The sequence below is a fragment of the Neoarius graeffei genome, chromosome 16 (genome assembly GCF_027579695.1).
Source record: "Neoarius graeffei isolate fNeoGra1 chromosome 16, fNeoGra1.pri, whole genome shotgun sequence".
Classification (NCBI taxonomy): Eukaryota; Metazoa; Chordata; class Actinopteri; order Siluriformes; family Ariidae; genus Neoarius; species Neoarius graeffei.
The window spans coordinates 69714961-69740424 of NC_083584.1; the positions used below are offsets into that span (position 1 = coordinate 69714961).

General features: G+C 40.1%; 1 protein-coding gene across 2 annotated transcripts in view; it reads right to left on the reverse strand.

Annotated features, from left to right (window-relative positions):
* Positions 1–7247: 7247 nt before the first annotated feature.
* The window catches only part of clcn2c (chloride channel 2c), a 213933-nt gene continuing 195716 nt past the window's right edge, over positions 7248–25464 (reverse strand). For both annotated transcript variants that reach the window (XM_060943402.1, XM_060943403.1), the window contains 3 exons: positions 16926–17030; positions 16110–16196; positions 7248–12031 (listed from right to left, as the gene is read on the reverse strand). In XM_060943402.1, the coding sequence (XP_060799385.1) occupies positions 11837–12031; positions 16110–16196; positions 16926–17030 (387 nt within the window). In that variant the 3' untranslated portion in view covers positions 7248–11836. The remainder of the gene's footprint in view (positions 12032–16109; positions 16197–16925; positions 17031–25464) is intronic.

Genomic DNA, 25464 nt, shown 5'->3' on the forward strand with positions numbered 1-25464 from the left:
AGCTGGGTTGTCAGTGTTAGCATGCTGCACATCAGCTGCTTGTCAATCGACTGCACATGCAAATGAACTATTTGTCATAAAATACTTGGCAATTAAACTATTTGCAGTGGAGCACTTTATGGCATTTATATGGTATTATTTAATAATTAACTTAAGAAAGTGGGAGTTTGCCTCTTTCCGTACACACTCTGACCCCTAATATTATATTACGTGAGGTTCAGTGAGCTTTGTACAGAAACAGCCAGTAGCAACTTTCCTCAAAGTGCTACTTTTTTTACTTTGAGTTCATTTCAGAGTCTAAAATTTACTTTTGTACTTTTATACTTGAGTAAAAAAGTTAAACCAGTGCTTCTGGGTTTTTTTTAACAACAACAAAAAAAACCCTCTAGTAAAATTATCTGTACTTCTACTTCAGTAAGGAATGTGTATACTTTTGTGACCTCTGCCAGTTATGCGCAATAACAGCATGAGCAGAGTGAGCAGATAGGCAGGTGGGTAGGCTATCCAATCATTTCAGTCAGGCCAAATAAAATGACTTTTTTTTTCTTTAAACAGCCCTGTGACTGCCACAGCTGACAGATTTTTTTTCATCTTATTGTTAGAGCATGTGATTTATTCACTGCTGGTGAGATGTAAAGAGAATTTCAAACAAAACATGCTTCTAAATAATTACCTACCCTAGCTTTAAACAAAGGCAAGTTTTCAGAAGCCTTCAGCACTTAGCATGCTCACATATATGTTTTAAAAGTTGCCTTCTAATTTTTTTTTGTTTCATCCAAAAATTTACATGATTTAAAATATTAGCTATATGTACATACACTGATCAGCCATAACACTAAAACCACAGACAGGTGAAGTGAATAATATTGATTATCTCATTGCAATGGCACCTGTCAAGGGGTGGGATATATTAGACAGCAAGAAAACAGTCAGTTCTTGAAGTTGATGTGTTGGAAGCAGGAAAAAATGGGCACGTGTAAGGATCTGAGCAACTTTGACAAGGGCCAAATTGTGATGGCTAGATGACTGGGTCTGAGCATCTCCAAAATGGCACATCTTGTGGGGTGTTCCCGGTATGCAGTGTTTAGTATCTACCAAAAGTAGTCCAAGGAAGGATAACCAGTGATCTGGCAACAGGGTCATGGGTGTCGAAGGCTCACTGATTCGCATGGGGCACAAAGGCCATATGGTCCAATCCCACAGAAAAGCTACTGTAGCACAAACTGCTGAAAGTTAATGCTGACACCTTTTTGTTTTAGTCAGCATTAACTTTTTCAGCAGTTTAATTATATATATATATATATATATATATATATATATATAGAGAGAGAGAGAGAGAGAGAGAGAGAGAGAGAGAGAGAGAGAGAGATCCTCTATGGCAAGCTGGCAGTCGGGAAGAGAAGCACCGGCCACCCAAAGCTGTGATACAAGGGTGTTGTGAAGAGAGACATGAAAGCACTGGACATTGACACTGAATCCCGGGAAGGCCTCGCAGCTGACTGAACAAGCTGGAGAAGCATGCTGAAGCAGCACCTCAGGGTAGGGGAAGAAAAGTTGATGAGTACAGCAGTTGATAAGAGGGCGCATAGAAAGGAACAAAACAACACAAACAAACCAGCAGCCACACACAGATGTGACCTTTGCGACAGAGACTGTTACTCCTACATTGGTTTCGACAGTCAGAGGCAGCATTGTTCTACCTATACAGATGGAACAGACAAGACATGACAAATACAGACAAGAATCAACATAACGGACAGAAACAAAGATGTCAACTTTGGTCAACTTTGACCAATGGAGGCCTATGAGGGGGCTATCTATCTATCTATCTATCTATCTATCTATCTATCTATCTATCTATCTATCCACACACACCTTGACAGATGCCATTGTTACAACTTAATCAGTGTAATTCACTTTACCTGTCAGTGTTTTTAAATTTTATGATTGATCAGTGTATGTAACATACATGTTCTCCATTAATGCTGTTGTGTGTAAAACCTCACTCTGGTTTTAAAATGTAATGTAACCACAAACCTACATGTGTTATCTATAGAGAATTATCATCTCGAGTAAATTAAAAACTTTACAGAAACATGCAAACAATACAAGTGATGGATTTAAGCTTGCACAGTTCACCTAGCACAGTTAACATGATGCAAATGAAGTTATGCAAAATTTATAACTACTGATATTGTGCAGATGTTTGCTAACTCCTGACTGGCTTTAAAAGGTAATGTATTTATTTCATTGTGCAAAGTTACTTAAATTTTTTACCCAAAACATTATTTTTACCCAAAATAATGGATTTTAAGGGTGGCATGGTGGTGTAGTGGTTAGCGCTGTTGCCTCACAGCAAGAAGGTCCTGGGTTCGAGCCCCATGGCCGGCGAGGGCCTTTCTGTGCGGAGTTTGCATGTTGTCCACGTGGGTTTCTTCCGGGTGCTCCGGTTTCCCCCACAGTCCAAAGACATGCAGGTTAGGTTAACTGGTGACTCTAAATTGAGCGTAAGTGTGAATGTGAGTGTGAATGGTTGTCTGTGTCTATGTGTCAGCCCTGTGATAACCTGGCGACTTGTCCAGGGTGTACCCCGCCTTTCGCCCGTAGTCAGCTGGGATAGGCTCCAGCTTGCCTGCGACCCTGTAGAAGGATAAAGCGGCTAGAGATAATGAGATGAGATGAGATAATGGATTTTAGCAAGCACAGAGCAAGTTTGCAGTTAGCTTAAGTAGCATGATGCAAAATTCATGCTGAGTGGATAACTACAAATATTGTAACAACAATTTCTCACTTCATGTTCTTTACTAGCATACAATACACAATTTAAATGTTTTGTACTTTTATATGACAAAGAAATATTAAACAATAAATAAATACATACATATGAGTGGATTTTTTTTGTATAACCCCCCCCAAAAAAAAAAAAAAAAAAACCTATTGAAATTCACTTTAAAATGTTTTAATGCAACTGCAACCAACCGACACTTACTGTAAACAGTGGACATATAGCATTGTGTGTGTGTTGCCAGTGAGCTCTTAGATGCTAATCAATTTGACAGATGTTTTAAGAGCACAAAAATTAAATCTCATGCTTGTCACAGCTTATACACACCATCATGCCTTCAAAGATTAAAAAAAAATCCCTCTGTCATTTTTAACCCTAAACACAACAGTAACATCAAAGTCATGATGAGAAATCTCATTCAGGTTCCTGATTGGTCAGAAAGTATTGATTAATTTTCTATAACAGCAGCTCTGATAGTAGGGCAGCTGCAAATCACAGGTTTACAGTGGTGCTTGGAAGTTTGTGAACCCTTTAGAATTTTATATATTTCTGCATAAATATGACCTAAAACATCATCAGATTTTCACACAAGTCCTAAAAGTAGATAAAGAGAACCCAGTTAAACAAATGAGACAAAAATATTATGCTTGGTCATTTATTTATTGAGGAAAACGATCCAATGTTACATATCTGTGAGTGGCAAAAGTATGTGAACCTCAAGGATTAGCAGTTAATTTGGCAAAATTAGAGTCAGGTGTTTTCAATCAATGGGATGACAATCAGGTGTGAGTGGGCACCCTGTTTTATTTAAAGAACAGGGATCTATCAATGTCTGATCTTCACAACACATGTTTGTGGGAGTGTATCATGGCACGAACAAAGGAGATTTCTGAGGACCTCAGAAAAAGCGTTGTTGATGCTCCTCAGGCTGGCAAAGGTTACAAAACCATCTCTAAAGAGTTTGGACTCCATCAATCCACAGTCAGACAGATTATGTACAAATGGAGGAAATTCAAGACCTATGGTATACCCTCCCCAGGAGTGGTCGACCAACAAAGATCACTCCAAGAGCAAGGTGTGTAATAGTCGGCGAGGTCACAAAGGACCCCAGGGTAACTTCTAAGCAACTGAAGGCCTCTCTGACATTGGCTAATGTTAATGTTCATGAGTCCACCATCAGGAGAACACTGAACAACAGTGGTGTGCATGGCAGGGTTGCAAGGAGAAAGCCACTGCTCTCCAAAAAGAACATTGCTGCTCATCTGCAGTTTGCTAAAGATCACATGGACAAGCCAGAAGGCTATTGGAAAAATGTTTTGTGGACAAATGAGACCAAAATAGAACTTTTTGGTTTAAATGAGATGCGTTCTGTTTGGAGAAAGGAAAACACTGCATTCCAGCATAAGAACCATCTGTGAAACATGGTGGTGGTTTGTGAAACCTATGGTTTGGGTTTGTTTTGCTGCATCTGGGCCAGGACGGCTTGCCATCATTGATGGAACAATGAATTCTGACTTATACCAACGAATTCTAAAGGAAAATGTCAGGACATCTGTCCATGAACTGAATCTCAAGAGAAGGTGGGTCATGTAGCAAGACAACGACCCTAAGCACACAAGTCGTTCTACGAAAGAATGGTTAAAAAAGAATAAAGTTAATGTTTTGGAATGGCCAAATTAAAGTCCTGACCTTAATCCAATTGAAATATTATGGAAGGACATGAAGCGAGCAGTTCATGTGAGGAAACCCACCAACATCCCAGAAATGAAGCTGTTCTGTACAGAGGAATGGGCTAAAATTCCTCCAAGCTGGTGTGCAGAACTGATCAACAGTTACCGAAAACATTTAGTTGCAGTTATTGCTGCACAAAGGTTCACATACTTTTGCCACTCACAGATATGTAATATTAGATCATTTTCCTCAATAAATAAAATGACCAAGTATAATATTTTTGTCTCATTTAACTGGGTTCTCTTTATCTACTTTTAGGACTTGTGTGAAAATCTGATGTTGTTTTAGGTCATATTTATGCAGAAATATAGAAAATTCTAAAGGGTTCACAAACTTTCAAGCACCACTGTATATGAATGCACTTGTTCTAATACATTATTTCTATACCAATGGCTCATTCGTGGTGGATGCTCTCCACATAAACTAATTAAAAAAAAACATGAAAGGAGAGAAATGGAAGGAGTCTTCAGTGTCAGCACTTTGTAACAGGCAGAGGAAAGCCTGTTTAAGCTTTCCAACAAATTTCCAGAGTTTATGTTTCACACACTCTCAGGAACCTAAAGCTTCAGGTTTTTTTGTCATTAATTTCAAAAGAGAGAAAAGAGAGCTGGCTGAGGGAATGACTGTTTATAGCTGCTATAATGTAAGTGAGAACAGGAACCAACTTGTTTGACCGACATTAAATCAGACATTATTATTCTGTATATTATTAAACTATAAATGGATAATGTGTAATTAATACAAAATGTAGTTGTTGATAAATTACTGTGGTATAAGAGGAATAAATGTCCATGATCTGCTGTCATAGGAAATTAATCAGCTTTAGCTGTGGGAAGAGTAACTATAATAGCAATTATTTATCCGTAGACTGGAAATTTTTTAAGCCAGTAAAATTATTAATATTCTAACTAATAAAAATAATATTACATATTAGATCAGTTTGTCTGGAGTTTTAAATAAAGTCAGCGTGATATCCTGGTGAGTCAGGGAGCCAGTGCTGACTAAAAACAGCTTTATTCTTAGCTGCCAGTTGAATGAATACATATAAACCCCCCCAAAAAACCAAACCCTTCATTTATTTCGCTTCAAAAGGCTCCAGACAGATCAGATCTTTTTAATTCCACACAGCTGATATCCATCTGCCCTTTTCTCCGTGGTCTGAAGAACAGATAATCAAATTTAACCTGAAAATTAACCTTTTCAACTTTTATACATTTCTACAGGGTGGCCTTTAAAGTATACAAAACTGAGAGTTTAAATCTGATCTCCAGTCACTCGCTCACTCCGTGTCATTTTCACTCCTCTTCGAGTTTCAGTTTTGATTTCCACCACTGTATACTCACTCACTCTTGAGCTGTTTACCACAAAGCCCTCTTTTGTCTGTTTGTTGCCACAGTAATGATGCTGTAGCCATCACCATGGGAACACTAATCTCTAGTCGTGAAGTCAGAGGCAGACACTCGACAAGTCTAATCAAAATATTTAACACATGATGCAAGTAATTAAAGGCCATCAGATCACATTTCAGACTCTAATTGCAGTGATTGCTTCAATAAGCAAAGCGCAATCATGCAAAAGTTTTGGCACCCTCTATTACACAGGGGGACACTACTGAATGTTGCCATCATGTCGGACTGTCATTGACACGCAATGGCACTAATCTCTCTATCTCTCTCACACACACACACGGGGACAGACAGACTAACAAAGATGGAGAGACACATGCAAGATGGACAGAAAAAGAAATAAACAGGCATAGATATGAGACCAAGAAAGACAGAGAGAGATAAAGACTCTCTCTCGCACATAATTTTTATATGTACACTACCGTTCAAAAGTTTGGGGTCACTTTGAAATTTCCTTATTTTTGAAAGAAAAGCACTGTTTTTTTCAATGAAGATCACTTTAAACTAATCAGAAATACACTCTATACATTGCTAATGTGGTAAATGACTATTCTAGCTGCAAATGTCTGGTTTTTGGTGCAATATCTCCATAGGTGTATAGAGGCCCATTTCCAGCAACTCTCACTCCAGTGTTCTAATGGTACAATGTGTTTGCTCATTGCCTCAGAAGGCTAATGGATGATTAGAAAACCCTTGTACAATCATGTTAGCACAGCTGAAAACAGTTGAGCTCTTTAGAGAAGCTATAAAACTGACCTTCCTTTGAGCAGATTGAGTTTCTGGAGCATCACATTTGTGGGGTCGATTAAATGCTCAAAATGGCCAGAAAAATGTCTTGACTATATTTTCTATTCATTTTACAACTTATGGTGGTAAATAGAAGTGTGACTTTTCATGGAAAACACAAAATTGTCTGGGTGACCCCAAACTTTTGAACGGTAGTGTACATAGATGAATGGATACAGAGAGAGCAACAGCTTTATTCTCTCTCGCTGGTGTAAAGTCGCACCTGAAGTGTCTTGGGGAAGAGCAGCGTCACTGCACTACATATCCAGTCACAACCTTCAGTGACGTCACTACAAGTCACTCCCAGCCAATCAGGGAGTAGGAAAGTATACACACACTTGCGTGGGAACGTGGGCTGTTTAAACATTAAAAACTCAGGAGATAAAACAAGGACAGACACAAATAACCTAAAAGAAACAGAATGGTGAAAAAAGAATAAAGGTATATATAAAGGTAAGAAATCAATACAAAAATAAAAAAAGGAAATTTAATTTTTATTAAAAAGTAATAAACTCAAAAAAGGCGCAAAAAGTTGGTGCTTCTGTTAAATTCTCTTTATTCATCCCTGATATAAAACAATCCTTTTGTTCTCTGAAGAATAGGACACATCTGTGTGCGCGCGCGCATTTTCTTTTAGTGCCAGAGGTTTTTCCGATCCAGAATTCCCTCAACACTCAAACAGAGCCTCAGTACGTACCGTAGCATCAGTTCTTTACAAAAATAAAATGCCCCCCACATCAATGCACAATTGGTTACACCCACTCTTAAAAACAAAACAGCCGTTATTGCACAGTCATTAATTTTAAGATTACAAAATTAACAACAAAATATAACATTTCTATTACTCTTCCCAAAGCTGTTTCTCTTAAGGCAACTGTTAATAAATATATGTACTTGTGATTTCAAACAAGCAAGATTAAAACAAAAGACAAGAAATAAATAAACGTCTGATCACAAATTTTTTTAATCAGTTGTTGTTGGTCAGGTTCAATGCCCGAACTGATAAATCACATCAGTTTTTCATTGGCTAATCAGACACAAGGTACGCCACCACTCTTGCCGGAGCCGTTGGGGGTTAGGTGCCTTGCTCAAGGGCACTTAAGCCAGTCCTGCTGGTCTAAGGAATCGAACCAGAACCCTTTTGGTCCCAAAGCTGTTTCTCTAACCATTAGGCCATGGCTACCTCAGTATTTTTTAATAACATTTTGTTATTAGGTCGATAAAAGATAAGAAATAAAGTATGAGTAATGAGTGTAAAAATAAAATAACAAAATTATCCATCAACGCCCTGTGCGTGAATCAGGGTGTATAACACTCTATACATTGTCTGCATAAACACTTAATAAAAATCACATTAGACATGTTTTAGGCACTTTGTCAGACACAATTTAACATTTGCTCAAGATTTCACTACAATGCTACCAAGGACACCACTTGTATACATGTTTCCCTGTCAGGACTGGAGTCATAAACAAAAACAAAAGTTTGATCAGACCTTTCATTAATACATGATCATTCCAGTATTGATAGGAGGAAAATATATTAAAATCTGTAAACCTAATATTATAAAATCTTAAATCATAGCTATAAGGTGCTCCATTAAAAAAAAAAAAAACCCACACACACAAAGGGAAAAACCCCACACACAAAGGAGAAAGCCCCACCCACACTCAACTGTACTGGTCAAAGGGAGAATGTACAGTTGTCATGATCAAGAATCAAAATTTAAATCAGCATAATTGATTTAAAAAACAAAAAACACACAAACCCAAATACAATACAAAAAAACAAAACAATATATTAAGTGCTGAATAACATGAAAAAAAATCCACAATGACAAATAAGAAAAGAGTGCGTCCATTTCTGATTTTTGTTCAAGAAGACTTGTTTAGAAATGTGCATTTCAAAAAAACTTTAAATTTGCGAAGATTTGCCATCACTGATTTTACAAACTTTTCAACATGCAAAAAGACATTTACTGTGAAACTCAGACTTATATTAAGGCATGCAGTTAGATGCTGTTCATTAGAATCCTGTCCTCAATTTGGATAGCCAACGACGAGAGATTCATCAAGAACTGTACTGATATCGCTCATGTTCATAGTGCTTGTACTTAGAAAAATGCTCTGATGCAAACATCTGATACCACATGGACCCAATCCTAGTGTACATTGTTGAACAGATGACCTGAAATGCAACCCTACATGATCCAAACTAACCAATGTAGCTAGCTAATCTACTAGCTAATGTTGTAAAGAAGGAGTCTAGTAGGGTATGTACGCAGACGCATGTATAAATCAAGGAAACAAACAGAACTAAATAAAACATGACATGATACCTGATTAACTAATACTAGGTTACTCATTTTGGTACTGATCAGTACCAAAAAAATGTATTCATACTTGTACTTGGTCGAATTTTTTTTCACATCCCAATAATTGACAATTTTCCATCAGATGGTACAACATGGCTTGGTTCCTGATCCAAACCTGAGAATAAACATGATCTGGTCTAATACAGTATGTGGTTTTCTGTAAATGTGAAAGTAGGAGGAGTTTTGGTGGAGGTTGTTGGGGAGGAGACTATTTGTAAAAAGCTACCAGCAATATGGGTCAATTTTCTTTGATGCAAAACCCCTATAAAGCAACTGAAACCCAGCTAATTTATTTTAATGACAAAGTCCAAATGAAGACGAAGGGGGTGCCAATACTTTAATCTCTGCAAAAAAGAGACACTGCAAACTTGTGAAAAATAAAAGTATAGTTCATTTTCCCTTGAAGAATCGCAAAAGGCATTCTATTGTGAATGTAGTGCACCAAATAGGATATATAGAACCAGTATGTTGTACCTGATTGTAGGGAGCATGCATAGTGAACAGAGAGCAGATTTTCCACAGGACACAGGAATAAAATGTAGAAATTGTGCAAAAACATCAGTGACAAATTATTACTGCAGGGAAATAATTAAATACAAATCTCAAGCATTAATTTAATGATGGTCTTTAGCCAATCAGTGCTCTGTACCATTTCTAGCCCCACCCACATTTCCTGCTCTTGGCTCGCAGGGTATATGAACAGAAAAGGGAACCCAATTTAGGACTGTGATTAACTCGTAGACCTGGGCTGCACTGTCCAGTGGAAAAGCACTACCAGATCACAGATACCTAAACCAGGAGATCCTGAAGGTCCCTCACCATCAGAGTCTGATATTAGGTTATCCAGCTACTTAAGACTTATCAGGAGTGTCTGAATATTAGAACAGACAGTGAAGGAACTTCACGGAGTACAAGATCTCCAGGAATGAGGCCCAGATTCAGTTGTAATATAAGCTGGTCCAGCGTCAGGGATACCCAAGGCGAATCAAAGTCTGAACAGCACTTATAATTAGAAGAATCAAAAGCAAAACATGGATATGATGTTCTTCAAGAAATACACTGGAATACGAGAACCACAGGCACCCCATTATAAGATACAGCCCATCTTATAAGATGCTGCAGATTCAAGAGTAAATAGGAATGTTGGAGCCAAAAATGTGGGCCAGTTCCTCAAGGAACAGACAGAGATTTGGAAGCCTAGTTCCTTTTTTGGATGAGGAGACCCAACTGTAGAATGGTTATCTGAGGAACAAATTGAGAATCTAGAATCTTTTATCCTTCAGAACGAACTTCTCATACATATTAGTATTTCCTGCTAACACCTAATAGGAGTGTTTGACCTAGAATGAGAATAACCAAGTTCTGCTGAAGGAACATATTGGACATTTGAAATTTTAGGTTGTTTGATCTAGACTAAATGCATAGAAGGTCCCATCCGATTGTTGAGACTGTACACCAGCTCCATAAGGAAAATATTATGCAGGATATGGGATATGCATGACTAGTTTCTGCATGTATACATTCCTTGAGAATCTAGAGCCTTAGATCCTAAAGATACCACAAACATTTAATAAGGCAACTACTCAGCATGATGCTAGGGTGTTTAACTGGAATGGAATGTCCAGGTTCTGCTCTGGCAAACAAATTAAAAATATGGAGGAATGTGCTGGTTCTTTGAGATTACAAGCTCTCAGAAGGTCCTAGGAGATGCTAGAAAACTTAAATGAGGAATAATCAGCAGGAAGTAACAGACAAGTTCCTTGAGGAACATATCTGGAAACTGGAATCTTAGGATCTTCAGACCCAACAGAAGGTTCTATTAGTTCCATCTGTGTTCCAAACCAGGACATGTACAATAGACTGGAGTGTTAAATTCATTTGATGAAAAAGGATTATGAAGTTCGGCTGAATATTTTTAGCATTTTCAAATGATTCCAAGCTAGAATAATTTTATAAATAAATAGAAACAGACAAAATAAAATCAGTGTAGCATTGAATACCCTTACAGATAATAGCACTCATTTGAACTTTGTTGATTGTAGTGTTGGTGAATTTTGGAACAATCACCAAAACCAACTCTCTAAAAGAGCGCTTTTTTTTAAACAGCAAAGTGCATCATGGTTAACAAGAATTATATCAGTTTCCATTAACTGTATTGGAATTAAAACTCAAACAAGTGGTTAGTGTACAAGACAGACAACCGATAATTACGGATGTTAATCAGCATTTAAGAATAATTTATACAGCAAATGGAGTGTTGAGCTTTTAGTTTACAAAGAAACCAGAAAAAAAGGTGCACATATGGTCATGAAATTTAAACGAGCTCGTTAAAAATGGCGTAAATATCAAACATCACAAAATACCACTTTGCATCTCTAACTAGCATCAGGACGCATACGAAAGGAAGACTGTAAAAAAAGAAAAAAATCTGGAAGATCAAAGACAAAAGGAAGAACAAGAGAAGAACTGAAGCTGTGGAAAAGCAAACATATTTTTGTCTGAAATTGTTAGTAAGCCCCTTTTTGAACCCACAAAATGAAAATCAGTGCAGAAGAGGTGGGATTGTGGAAGATAAGGAGCTCAAGTCCATTTTGCCAAGCATTCACCAGCAACCCGAATACAGAACTTTCCAGGAAAACCCAGAAGTGTGCAGCTCTTCAGGTTCATAGAAAAAAAAAAAAGATCAGAAATTAATTAAAAGTCTTATCCAACTCCATCATCCCTCATCTTTTGTTTGCTCCCTTTGATTTTTATTCACTGGGATTTCTCATCCGAATCAGAGGGCTGGTGGTCCCTCGGCAGAGCTATGTTGGTGTGGCGGTTCCAGAGTTTGTGGAGCTCTGTGACTTCAGCGTCACTGCTGCTGGTGCCACTGTCCCTGAAGCTGGCCAATGGGGGGCGTACCTTCACGCCCTTCACAGTCACCGAACCCTCAATAGCCTTACGCAGCTACAGTATGGAAGATTTCACACATATTAGCATACTGTACATATACTACAAAATACTGCAATAAAAGTGTAAGAAAGCTCAACAACACTCCAACCCCAATTCCAAAAAAGTTGGGATACTGCATTCCATTTTTATTAGCACTTTACACAATGATTTGCAAATTATGGAAACTCTATATTTTATAGAAAATAGTACAAAGACAACATATCAAATGTTGAAATGGAGACGACTTTTTTTTAAAATATATGCTCATTTTGAACTGAATGCCAGCAACATGTTTCAAAAAAGTTGGGACAGGGGTATGTTTACCACAGTGTTTCTCACTACTTTTAACAACACTCTAAACGTTTGGGAACTGAGGAGACCAATTGCTGTAGTTTTGAAAGAAAAATGTCCCATTTTTGGGTAATCTACAATTTCAGTTGCTCAGCAATTCGGGGTCTCCTTTGTTATATTTTGAGTTTCATAATGCGTCAAATGTTTTAAATGGGAGACAGGTCTGGACGGCAGGCAGGCCAGTTTAGCACCCGGACTCTTACTATAGAGCCATGCAGTTTTAATATGTGCAGAAAGCAGTTTGGCATTGTCTTGTCTTTCCCTGAAAAAAATTGTCTTGGTGGCAGCATATTGCACACACACACTAACATTTTATATATATATATATATATATATATATATATATATATATATATATATATATATATATACAGTGGTGCTTGAAAGTTTGTGAACCCTTTAGAATTTTCGATATTTCTGCATAAATATGAGCTAAAACATCATCAGATTTTCACACAAGTCCTAAAAGTAGATAAAGAGAACCCAGTTAAACAAATGAGACAAAAATATTATACTTGGTCATTTATTTATTGAGGAAAATGATCCAATATTACATATCTGTGAGTGGCAAAAGTATGTGAAGCTTTCGGATTAGCAGTTAATTTGAAGGTGAAATTAGAGTCAGGTGTTTTCAATCAATTGGTATGACAATCAGGAATGAGTGGGCGCCCTGTTTTATTTAAAGAACAGGGATCAATCAAAGTCTGATCTTCACAATACATGTTTGTGGAAGTGTATCATGGCACGAACAAAGGAGGTTTCTGAGGACCTCAGAAAAAGCGTTGTTGATGCTCATCAGGTTGGAAAAGGTTACAAAACCATCTCTAAAGAGTTTGGACTCCACCAATCCACAGTCAGACAGATTATGTACAAATGGAAGAAATTCAAGACCATTGTTACCCTCCCCAGGAGTGGTCGACCAACAAAGATCACTCCAAGAGCAAGGCGTGTAATAGTCGGCGAGGTCACAAAGGACCCCAGGGTAACTTCTAAGCAACTGAAGGCCTCTCTCACATTGGCTAATGTTAATATTTATGAGTCCACCATCAGGAGAACACTGAACAACAATGGTGTGCATGGCAGGGTTGCAAGGAGAAAGCCACTGCTCTTCAAAAAGAACATTGCTGCTCGTCTGCAGTTTGCTAAAGATCACATGGACAAGCCAGAAGGCTATTGGAAAAATGTTTTGTGGATGGATGAGACCAAAATAGAAATTTTTGGTTTAAATGAGAAGTGTTATGTTTGGAGAAAGGAAAACACTGTATTCCAGAATAAGAACCTTATCCCATCTGTGAAATATGGTGGTGGTAGTATCATGGTTTGAGCCTGTTTGGCTGCATCTGGGCCAGGACAGCTTGCCATCATTGATGGAACAATGGATTCTGAATTATACCAGCGAATTCTAAAGGAAAATGTCAGGACATCTGTCCATGAACTGAATCTCAAGAGACATTTGGTCATGCAGCAAGACAACGACCCTAAACACACAAGTCGTTCTACCAAAGAATGGCTAAAGAAGAATAAAGTTAATGTTTTGGAATGGCCAAGTCAAAGTCCTGACCTTAATCCAATCGAAATGTTGTGGAAGGACCTGAAGCGAGCGGTTCATATGAGGAAACCCACCAACATCCCAGAGTTGAAGCTGTTCTGTACGGAGGAATGGGCTAAAACTCCTCCAAGCTGGTGTGCAGGACTGATCAACAGTTACCGGAAACATTTAGTTGCAGTTATTGCTGCACAAGGGGGTCACACCAGATACTGAAAGCAAAGGTTCACATACTTTTGCCACTCACAGATATGTAATATTGGATCATTTTCCTCAATAAATAAATGACCAAGTATAATATTTTTGTATCATTTGTTTAACTGGGTTCTCTTTATCTACTTTTAGGACTTGTGTGAAAATCAGATGATGTTTTAGCTCATATTTATGCAGAAATATCGAAAATTCTAAAGGGTTCACAAACTTTCAAGCACCACTGTATATATATATATACACACACACACACACACACACACACACACACACACACACATACATACATATACACACACACAGTGGGGCAAAAAAGTATTTAGTCAGTCACCAATTGTGCAAATTCTCCCACTTAAAAAGATGAGAGAGGCCTGTAATTTTCATCATAGGTACACTTCAACTATGAGAGACAAAATGAGAAAAAAAATCCAGAAAATCACATCGTCTGATTTTTAAATAATTTATTTGCAAATTATGGTGGAAAATAGGTATTTGGTCAATAACAAAAGTTAATCTCAATACTTTGTTATATGCCCTTTGTTGACAATGACAGAGGTCAAAAGTTTTCTGTAAGTCTTCACAAGGTTTTCACACACTGTTGCTGGTATTTTGGCCCATTCCTCCATGCAGATCTCCTCTAGAGCAGTGATGTTTTGGGGCTGTCGCTGGGCAACACGGACTTTCAACTCCCTCCAAAGATTTTCTATGGGGTTAAGATCTGGAGACTGGCTAGGCCACTCCAGGACCTTGAAATGCTTCTTACGAAGCCACTCCTTCATTGCCCGGGCGGTGTGTTTGGGATCATTGTCATGCTGAAAGACCCAGCCACGTTTCATCTTCAATGCCCTTGCTGATGGAAGGAGGTTTTCACTCAAAATCTCACGATACATGGCCCCATTCATTCTTTCCTTTACACGGATCAGTCGTCCTGGTCCCTTTGCAGAAAAACAGCCCCAAAGTATGATGTTTCCACCCCCATGCTTCACAGTAGGTATGGTGTTCTTTGGATGCAACTCAGCATTCTTTCTCCTCCAAACACGACAAGTTGAGTTTTTACCAAAAAGTTCTATTTTGGTTTCATCTGACCATATAACATTCTCCCAATCCTCTTCTGGATCATCCAAATGCTCTCTAGCAAACTTCAGACGGGCCTGGACATGTACTGGCTTAAGCAGGGGGACACGTCTGGCACTGCAGGATTTGAGTCCCTGGCGGCGTAGTGTGTTACTGATGGTAGCCTTTGTTACTTTGGTCCCAGCTCTCTGCAGGTCATTCACTAGGTCCCCCCGTGTGGTTCTGGGATTTTTGCTCACCGTTTTTGTGGTCATTTTGACCCCATGGGGTGAGATCTTGCGTGGAGCCCCAGATCGAGGGAGATTATCAGTGGTCTTGTATGTCTTCCATTTTCTAATAATTGCTCCCACAGTTGATTTCTTCACACCAACCTGTGCAGATTCAGTCTTCCCAGCCTGGTGCAGGTCTACAATTTTGTTTCTGGTGTCCTTTGACAGCTCTTTGGTCTTGGCCATAGTGGAGTTTGGAGTGTGACTGTTTGAGATTGTGGACAGGTGTCTTTTATACTGATAAGTTCAAACAGGTGCCATTAATACAGGTAACGAGTGGAGGACAGAGGAGCCTCTTAAAGTTGTTACAGGTCTGTGAGAGCCAGAAATTGTGCTTGTTTGTAGGTGACCAAATACTTATTTTACCGAGGAATTTACCAATTAATTCATTAAAATCCTACAATGTAATTTCCTGGATTCTTTTCCCCCATACTGTCTCTCATAGTTGAAGTGTACCTATGATGAAAACTACAGGCCTCTCTCATCTTTTTAAGTGGGAGAACTTGCACAATTTTATATATATATATATATATATATATATATATATATATATATATATATATATATATATAAAAAGCTCAAATACTCACTGGAAAGCTAAAAGCAATCTGGAATATGAAGTTTGACAGAATGGTTCACTCACCTCTCGGAGAGAGACAACCCCTATGAGGCGTCCGATGCTGGTGACGTAAGCGTGGTCTAAACCCAACAGTGAGAAAATGGTGTGCGTCTGAAAAACAATGAAATACTGATTAATTTTAAGTTAACTGTATTTGTGTTCCTGCTGTCTGTATATAAAAGGGTGCCAAAACATTTGCATCATTGCGCTTGGCTTGTTAAAGCAATCAGTGCAATTAGAGTCTGAAATGTGATCTGATGGCCTTTAATTACCTCCATCAGGTGTTAAATATTTTCATTAGACTTATTGAGCATGTGCCTTTGACTTCACACCTAGAGATTAGTGTTCCCATGGTGATGGCTACAGCATCATTACCGTGGCAACAAACAGAGGAGAGAGGATTTTAAGCAACTGTGTGTGGTAAACAGCTCAATACACACAGAGAGAGAGAGCGCACAAGTCTGTGTGAGATAGATTTGTGCTAAAATCTCACTCCTAAATATTTAAAGAGCAGGATGAGGAAATTAGGCTGGAGGAGAGTGTGCACGCGTGTGTGTGTGTGTTTTGAAGGGGATGAATGGAGGACATTAGGCACATCCATTGCTTGCGGCAAGAGGGAATGAGGTTTCTTTTTGTGTGTGTGTGTGTGTGTGTGTGTGTGTGTGTGTGTGTGTGTGTGTGTGCGCGTGCCCATCCATTTGCCACGAGTGTGTAATACTGCAATCTTAATGAACACGAATTTTCTCTCGCCACTGGTGACACTGGAAAAAATGTGTGAGAAATAAATGCCCGTGTGCTTCTGAAAGAAGAATTAATGTCTGAATAGCATAAATAACACACCTTGTGCAGTGAGGTGCGCTCCACCAGCTGAAAGGGGGCGGGGTCAATCTTACAGTTGTTGAAGTTGACCTGTTCGTCAAGTTGTTGCTCCTCCCACTCAGCAATCTAGAACAAACAGGAGAAATCTACAGACAAGCCATTCTAGGACAATTTTTTTTCTTATTGCTTCCAATATCAGCATGGGATGTTCAGTCCCATGATGATCAGCCACTATCGGCCATGAGAAAACAAAAGTTACAGGTAGTCGTCGACTTATGACTGTGTTTGGTTACGACTGACCGGTCGTAAACCGATCTGGTCGTAAGTCGGCCTATGTTAAATGAACGCAAGTATATTGTGATGTGTAATGATATTGTAATCATCTTAAAGTCTTATTTTATCAACATTTTCTTATTTCATTACCTTGGCTCATTATTTGGTTTAAGTCAAACACTACATACTACACTGCATACAGTACAATTCGTTTAAGATGTGCAAAACAAAAAATACGAAATACAAGTGTGAAAAATAGAAAACATTTTAGTTCGAGACATACCAAAATACAAATGTAAAACATAGCAAAATACAAAATTTAGTGACCGTTGGCATCACTGGTGCTTGGCTGTGGGTCATCTACGTCATCATCAGCTGTTGCAGCGCTCGGGCTGGCGGGAGCATTTGCTCGTTTCATAAACCAGGAGCTGGGGCGGAAACTGTATGATGGAGTGCGCGAGAGACTGCGCATGTGCCTGGAGCTGGGGCAGAAACTGTTGTACGTGGCGAGAGGCGCTGCCAGGAGCTGGGGCGGAAACTGTCGTACGCTCAGCTAGCTCTGCTGGGAAACACTTGCCAGTCATAACCAGATGGTCGTAAAGTCGATCGGTCGTAAGTCGACAACTACTTGTACTTACCGGTACAGTAGTACTGAAACACTGGAAGAAACCCCACTCAAGGTCAGAATTCAGTATTCAAGGCCGAGGTCACGGTATTTCACCATATGGACTGACCTTAAGCTGGTAATTAATATATATATTTTTTCTTTACCAAATTCTAACAGAAAACGAGAGCGCCCGAAAGGGAAAACCGAGCCGAGCCGCCATTTTGAATCCTCATTCACGGCTGTAATGCAGATGGCTTCCTCCTCAGTATACAAGTGCACTTCTATGGCAGGAGAAAAAAAAAAAACAAAAAACATTTTGCCGCCTATGTAGTCCCCTATTTATACAAATAGGACTCACTCAGGATTCAGCCATGTTTTTGCTCGGTGTTAGCAAATTACAGGTTTTTAGCTCGCTCCTGAAATGTTTTATTTTATTTCTTCTTCCTCAGGGTAGTAAAACTCACTTTCGCTGTGAATACTGTCATTATCGCTATCCATGCTGTAAAATTAATGCTATTTTCCTGAGAAATGCTGGCAAAAATTTAAGATTTTTGATAATCTTATAAATAAATCTTATTAAAAAAAGATAAATGTTGACAAAAAAAATGCTACGTTTGTTGTTGTTGTGAACGAGCGAGTCGCCAGAGGTTTGTAACTGGGGTTTGTACTGTAGGATACGGACCCGCTCGCCAGCTAATCAGAGCGCAGGATTTGGACCGCGAAAAAAGTTAATTTTGTTATTTTACAAATAACACTTCAGATATTGTTTTAACAATAATAAGCATCATTGTATAAATGACGGAGTGCAGATAGCTGTGTAACTACATGTCCTTGGGGTTGCTGAGACATGGATAGTGGGAATAAGATCTAGCCCACAGTTCAAGTCAAAGCCCTTTGAGAGTAAATGCTTTGGCTTTCACAACATTCTGTTCCCAAAAGCTGATGTTGGGGGGAAAAAAAAGTCTTAACACAAAAGGTGGTTTTCTTACTTCTGTAGTTTTTTTTTTTTTTTTTTTAAACTGTTCTTCTGTGTCGGGACTTTTCGGGAAAAAGAAGGTATATTCCAACATGTTGCTAATGCTAACACTAGGCCACAAATCTGCACCATCACTCCAGTCATTTCGAAGAATTTTGCATGGATCAGAACCACGAATAAACTCTAATTTCCGTGTACAGTGGTGCACTATATTTCTGCATAAATATGATCTAAAACATCAGATTTTCATACAAGTCCTAAAACTAGATAAAGAGAACCCAGTTAAACAAATGAGACAAAAATATTATACTTGGTCATTTATTTATTGAGGAAAATGATCCTCTATTAGATATCTGTGAGAGGCAAAAAGTATGTGAACCTTTGCTTTCAGTATCTGGTGTGACCCCTTTGTGCAGCAATAACTGCAACTAAATGTTTCTGGTAACTGTTGATCAGTCCTGCACACCAGCTTGGAGGGATTTTAGTCCATTCTTCCATACAGAACAGCTTCAACTCTGGGATGTTGGTGGGTTTCCTCATATGAACTGCTCGCTTCAGGTCCTGCCACAACATTTCGATTGGATTAAGGTCAGGACTTTGACCTGGCCATTCCAAAACATTAACTTTGTTCTTCTTTAACCATTCTTTGGCAGAATGACTTGTGTGCTTAGGATCATTGTCTTGCTGCATGACCCACCTTCTTTTGAGATTCAGTTCATGGACAGATGTCCTGACATTTTCCTTTGAATTATACCAGTGAATTCTAGAGTTCTTTGTTCCATCAATGATGGCAAGCTGTCCTGGCCCAGATGCAGCAAAACCATGATACTACCACCACCATGTTTCACAGATGGGATAATGTTCTTATGCTGGAATGCAGCGTTTTCCTTTTTCCAAACATAACACTTCTAATTTAAACCAAACTGTTCTATTTTGGTCTCATCCATCCACAAAACATTTTTCCAATAACCTTCTGGCTTGTCCACATGATCTTTAGCAAACTGCAGATGAGCAGCAATGTTCTTTTTGGAGAGCAATGGCTTTCTCCTTGCAACCCTGCCATGCACACCATTATTGTTCAGTGTTCTCCTGATGGTGGACTCATGAACATTAGCCAATGTGAGACAGGCCTTCAGTTGCTTAGAAGTTACACTGGGGTCCTTTGTGACCTCGCCGACTATTACACACCTTGCTCTTGGAGTGATCTTTGTTGGTCGACCACTCCTGGGGAGGGTAACAATGGTCTTAAATTTCTTCCATTTGTACACAATCTGTCTGACTGTGGTTTGGTGGAGTCTAAACTCTTTAGAGATGGTTTTGTAACCTTTTCCAGCCTGAGGAGCATCAACAACGCTTTTTCTGAGGTCCTCAGAAATCTCCTTTGTTTGTGCCATGATACACTTCCACAAACATGTGTGGTGAAGGTCACACTTTGATAGATCCCTGTTCTTTAAATAAAACAGGGTGCCCACTCACACCTGATTGTCATCTCACTGATTGAAAACACCTGACTCTAATTTCACCTTCAAATGAACTGCTAATCCTAGAGGTTCACATACTTTTGCCACTCACAGATATGTAATATTGGATCATTTTCCTCAATAAATAAATGACCAAGTATAATATTTTTGTCTCATTTGTTTAACTGGGTTCTCTTTATCTACTTTTAGGACTTGTGTGAAAATATGATGTTTTAGGTCATATTTATGCAGAAATATAGAAAATTCTAAAGGGTTCACAAACTTTCAAGCACCACTGTTTTTATCTATCCTTCACTTCTTTCTGACCAACATTGTCCAAGTAATCCGGTAGTGGTAGTAGAACTTTTTTAGCTGTAGTTTTTTTCAGACAACAGCAACAGATGCTGAATATCTCCGCTTGGCTTCAGTATGTGAACAGCCAATCAGCGGGTCCCGTATGTGTTTACAATTTTTATGTCACGATTTACAACCAATGGGAGACACCCTTTGTCGGCTGTCCACCAATCACAGGCTCCCGTGCCACAATGGCGGTATGTTGATACATATTTAGAAAATAAAAATTATATCATTATGAAATATACGAAACCATCAAAAACAACTAAAAAAAAATCATAATATACAGGGGACTGCAAAAGTAGGTATACAGTAATGGAAAATAAAAAGTTAGTATTAAATTAAACCAAACAACTATTATAATACTGGTAATACTGGAATAATCCTTCCTGTATACCTACTTTTGCAGCCCCCTGTATATACTGGTTAGAAATAATGAACGTTATTCAGTGATATCGTTTATTATTAACTCCAATCGTGATATAAAAATTCCGAGCTTGACACCTGCCCGCTTCAACTGGACTGCTGGCACACGATGTCCTTAACCCTCATCGCCCTGAGCCAATTGGTATAATTACGTCATTACGTGCACCCCTCTGAGCCAAGCTTTTCCTGTACACTCGAACAAATGCATACTTCTATGAATTATAACCAAAAACAAGGAAATTTGAATCATTTCCTCAAAATATTTTTGTACTTGTATACAGTGCCTTGCAAAAGTATTCATACCTTTGAACTTTTTCACATTTTTCCACCTTACAACCATGACCTTAAAAGCTTTTTATTGAGATTTTATGTCATAGACCAACACAGAGTAGCACATAATTGTGAAGTGAAACAAAAATGATAAATGGTCTTCAAAATTTTCAACAAATAAAAATCTGAAAAAAATGTGATGTGCATTAGTATTCGGCCCCCCTGCGTCAATACTTTGTAGAGCCACCTTTTGCTGCAATTACAGCTGCAAGTCTTTTGTGGTACGTCTCTACCAGCTTTGCACATCTAGGACACTGAAATTTTTGCCCATTCTTCTTTGCAAAATAGCTCAAGCTCAGCCAGATTGGATGGAGAGTGTCTGTGAACAGCAATTTTCAAGTCTTGCCACAGATGCTCAATGGGATTTAGGTCTGGACTTTGACTGGGCCATTCTAACACATGAATATTCTTTGATCTAAACCATTCCATTGTAGCTCTGGCTGTATGTTTAAGGTCATTGTCTTGCTGGAAGGTGAATCTCCTTCCCAGTCTCAAGTCTTTTGCAGCCTCCAACAGGTTTTCTTCCAGGATTGCCCTGTATTTAGCTCCATCCATCTCTTCCCATCAACTCTGACCAGCTTCCCTGTCCCTGCTGAAGAAAAGCATCCTCATAGCATGATGCTGCCACCACCATGTTTCACAGTGGGGATGGTGTGTGCAGGGTGATGAGCAGTGTTAGTTTTCCGCCACACATAGTGCTTTGCATTTAGGCCAAAAAGTTCAACTTTGGTCTCATCTGACCAAAGCACCTTCTTCCACATGTTTGCCGTGTCCCCTACATGGCTTCTTATGTTGGTCTTTCAACAATGGCTTTCTTCTTGCCACTCTTCCAAAAAAAAGCCAGATTTGTGGAGTGTACGACTTATAGTTGTCCTGTGCACAGATTCTCCCACCTGAGCTGTGGATTTCTGCAGCTCCTCCAGAGTGATCATGGGCCTCTTGACTACTTTTCTGACCAGTGCTCTCTTTGCTCGCTCCATCAGTTTAGGTGGCCAGCCATGTCTTGATAGGTTTGCAGTTGTGCCATACTTTTTCCATTTTTGAATGATGGATTGAACAGTGCTTCTTGAGATGTTCAGAGCTTGGGATATTTTTTTATAACCTAACCCTGCTTTAAACTTTTCCAGAACTTTATCCCTGACCTGTCTGGTGAGTTCTTTGGTCTTCATGATGCTGTTTGTTCTTCAGTGTTCTCTAACAAACCACTGAGGCCTTCACAGAACAAGTGCATTTATGCTGAGAGTAAATTACACACAGTAGGACTCTATTAATGAATTAGATGACTTCTGAAGGCAATTGATTGCACTGGATTGTATTTAGAGGTATCAGAGGACAGGGGGCTGAATACCAATGCACACCACATTTTTCAGATTTTTATTTGTTTAAAATTTTGAAGACCATTTATCATTTTCTTTTCACTTCACAATTATGTGCTACTCTGTGTTGGTCTATCACATAAAATCTCAATTAAAAAAAAAAACAACTTTTAAGTTCATGGTTGTGAGGTGGAAAAATGTGAAAAAGTTCAAGGGGTATGAATACTTTTGCAAGGCACTGTATATTGTCGTGTTGACGAATAAAACTTTAATGCATTTCCCATGAAATGAGACAAGCTACTTTAGACTGGTTCCCTGCTCTCTTAGCACCGTGTTGCTTAGGTTGCCAGCACTAACTTTTGTCGCCCGATCGGACGATTATCATTAAAGTTTTACTTGTCCTTGCACAGACTTTAGTCATCTGGGACGATCGGACATGAGGTTTTTCGAGCACTGATCAGTATTGTTATATTGATAGCTGCTGTTATTATTTCTATCAGCTAGAAGGCTAATGTAGCAGCTTATAGCTACCAATTTACAATTTATGCCTTGAGCCTGAGTCTCTGACACGGCCTGTAATATAAAAATGGACACAATGAAGTGTGTTTTTTTTTTAGTGCCTGGATCTCAGTGCAAGTTAGTGATATTAGCCTCATAACTCCAGGACAAAACAAAAATGTGTCACAAAATTACATTCCTGTTTTGGCTGTTTTCCCTTTTACTTAATACTAATCATCCATTGGTAGGTCAGCGCTATACTTCAGCAGGTTGGAGGTCAATAAGAGGTCCAGTGTGTGTCCTTTGGCTCTCAAAACCTCGTCCAGCTGCCTCAGTTTGACCTCTTTGACCTCCGAGTCTTCGGTAAGAGGCCAGTCAAAGAGCTGTGTACTGGAGGGCGGGGGGGCAGGCCAGGCTCGTACTCCTCCAGCGGGTTAGAGTACAGGAGGAGCCTCAAGGAGTCGATGCCTGCTGCAGCCCGCGCTAACTCCACCAACGCCACCCTGGAGAGGGGATTCAGTGCCAAACAGAGACTGCAGAGGGCGTGGCATTGCTCCAGTGTGGGCAGGAGCGCCCTGAGCAGGCCGTCCAAAAGTCCGCAGCCACACAGAGAGGCACGTCAGGCAGTGCTCGGCCTGGGCAAAGAGATGGCACAGGGAGTGCAGAGATGACTCATCCAGCTTGTTCTCACTCAGGTCCAGCTCAGTGAGGGACGATGCATGAGGGCTGCGTGACAGGTACGCGAGGTCACCGGCGGTCAGGCTGAGGTACAGCAGCTCCAGCGCCTCCAGTGGCTGACAGAGAACTGAGCAGCAGACGCAGGTGTCCCGACAGGCCAGGGCAGTGAGACTCAGCCTGTGCAGCCTCTTCAGCTCTCCAAGCCCTCGAGACACATCCTGCAGCGCCTCCTGCTGGCCAGGCTGAACGCGCAGCACATCTAAGTTGCAGTAGTGCAGCCGGAGGGAGCAGAGTCGAGGAAATGGTGCTAACTGGGTCAACAGCAGCGCTAACCCAGACACGCCCAGGCTGGAGTAGCGCATGTCCAGACCGAGGAGCTCCTTCTGGGGCAGCAGGTGCAGCAGTGAGGCGATGGAGGATGCAGGCAGCTCCTCGACACGCAGGAAGCGGCAGTGAAGCTGCAGCGATCTGAAGAGGCTTAGCACCCTGTGGACGCGCCCCCAGGATCGGGTGTTCACAAAGCGATCGGCCTTGACGTCTATTAGAACGTTGTCTCTGCTGGGAATCTGCTGCAGCTGAGCTGCGTTTCTCCTTTGCAGCTCCATTCTCCTCCTCACACTCTTCACATTCTCCTCTTCTGCGTTATCCCTACAATCCATCTTCTCCACCTCTGCTTCCCCCTCCCCCTTCTTCAGTCCGGCTCAGTCTCGTTTCACTGCACAGTCCTGCTCTGTCTGCAACCCTCTCTTTTTCTTCTCTCAGTCGTCTCGTCTGCGCCCCCTGTTGACTGTGGTGACGGTTTTCGCCCACAGCAGCATGGCGCACAAAGCCACAGTGAGGGACCAGCCGCCCATCACGTCCTCCGAGCTGCCGTCCTTGTACTGCAGTCCACAGAGGTCCAGAACCTGCAGACAACACCTGTTATCCATCAAGCCCCTAACCACGGCATGCAGCACAGCCTGGACACACAGGTGGCCCGGTGGATCGCGGTCACATTTTCTCCGTCCCCCGATGCTGAGGATCCGCTCAGGCCAGCGCTGCACCAGCTCTCCGATGGCCAGAGGGCGACAGTGAGTGAACGCGGCGTCCAGCAGCGGCCTGTACAGCTCGCGTGGGACGTGTGTGTGTGTCAGGCGTGGCCTCTGTGTGTGTCAGCGATCATGAAGGCTTCAGAACAGTTTGTAAAAGTTGCATATGGTAAAAGAGTGACAATTACTCCACATCTTCAAACCTTCTTCCTCAGTTTTTTTTATTTGATTGACTGATCTTTTCCCTGCAGGATGAAATATTTTACTGAGTATTTTCTAACTTGCCACTTCATGATGCCACTGCCCCATTTCTTTCCTCTCTAGTTTGGCGCCAATGTCAGAAGGATTAGGATCAGTGATGATGCTACCTCACACGTTTCTGCCATGGGTGAATTAGGACCAAATGAAGATCAGTGTAAATGAGTATTTACAGCACTCAGTTCAGTACTGTCTAAATCCGGTTTGACCCAACAGATCTCTTTTTCATGTATATGAAACATGCCAAAGGAATTACTACACTGTGCGCATTTGTACAATTTCAGTACAATCATGGACTGTTTATTTTTTTCCATCTGCAAGTGTGGCAAAATGACTGGATCTTAAATTCACCACAG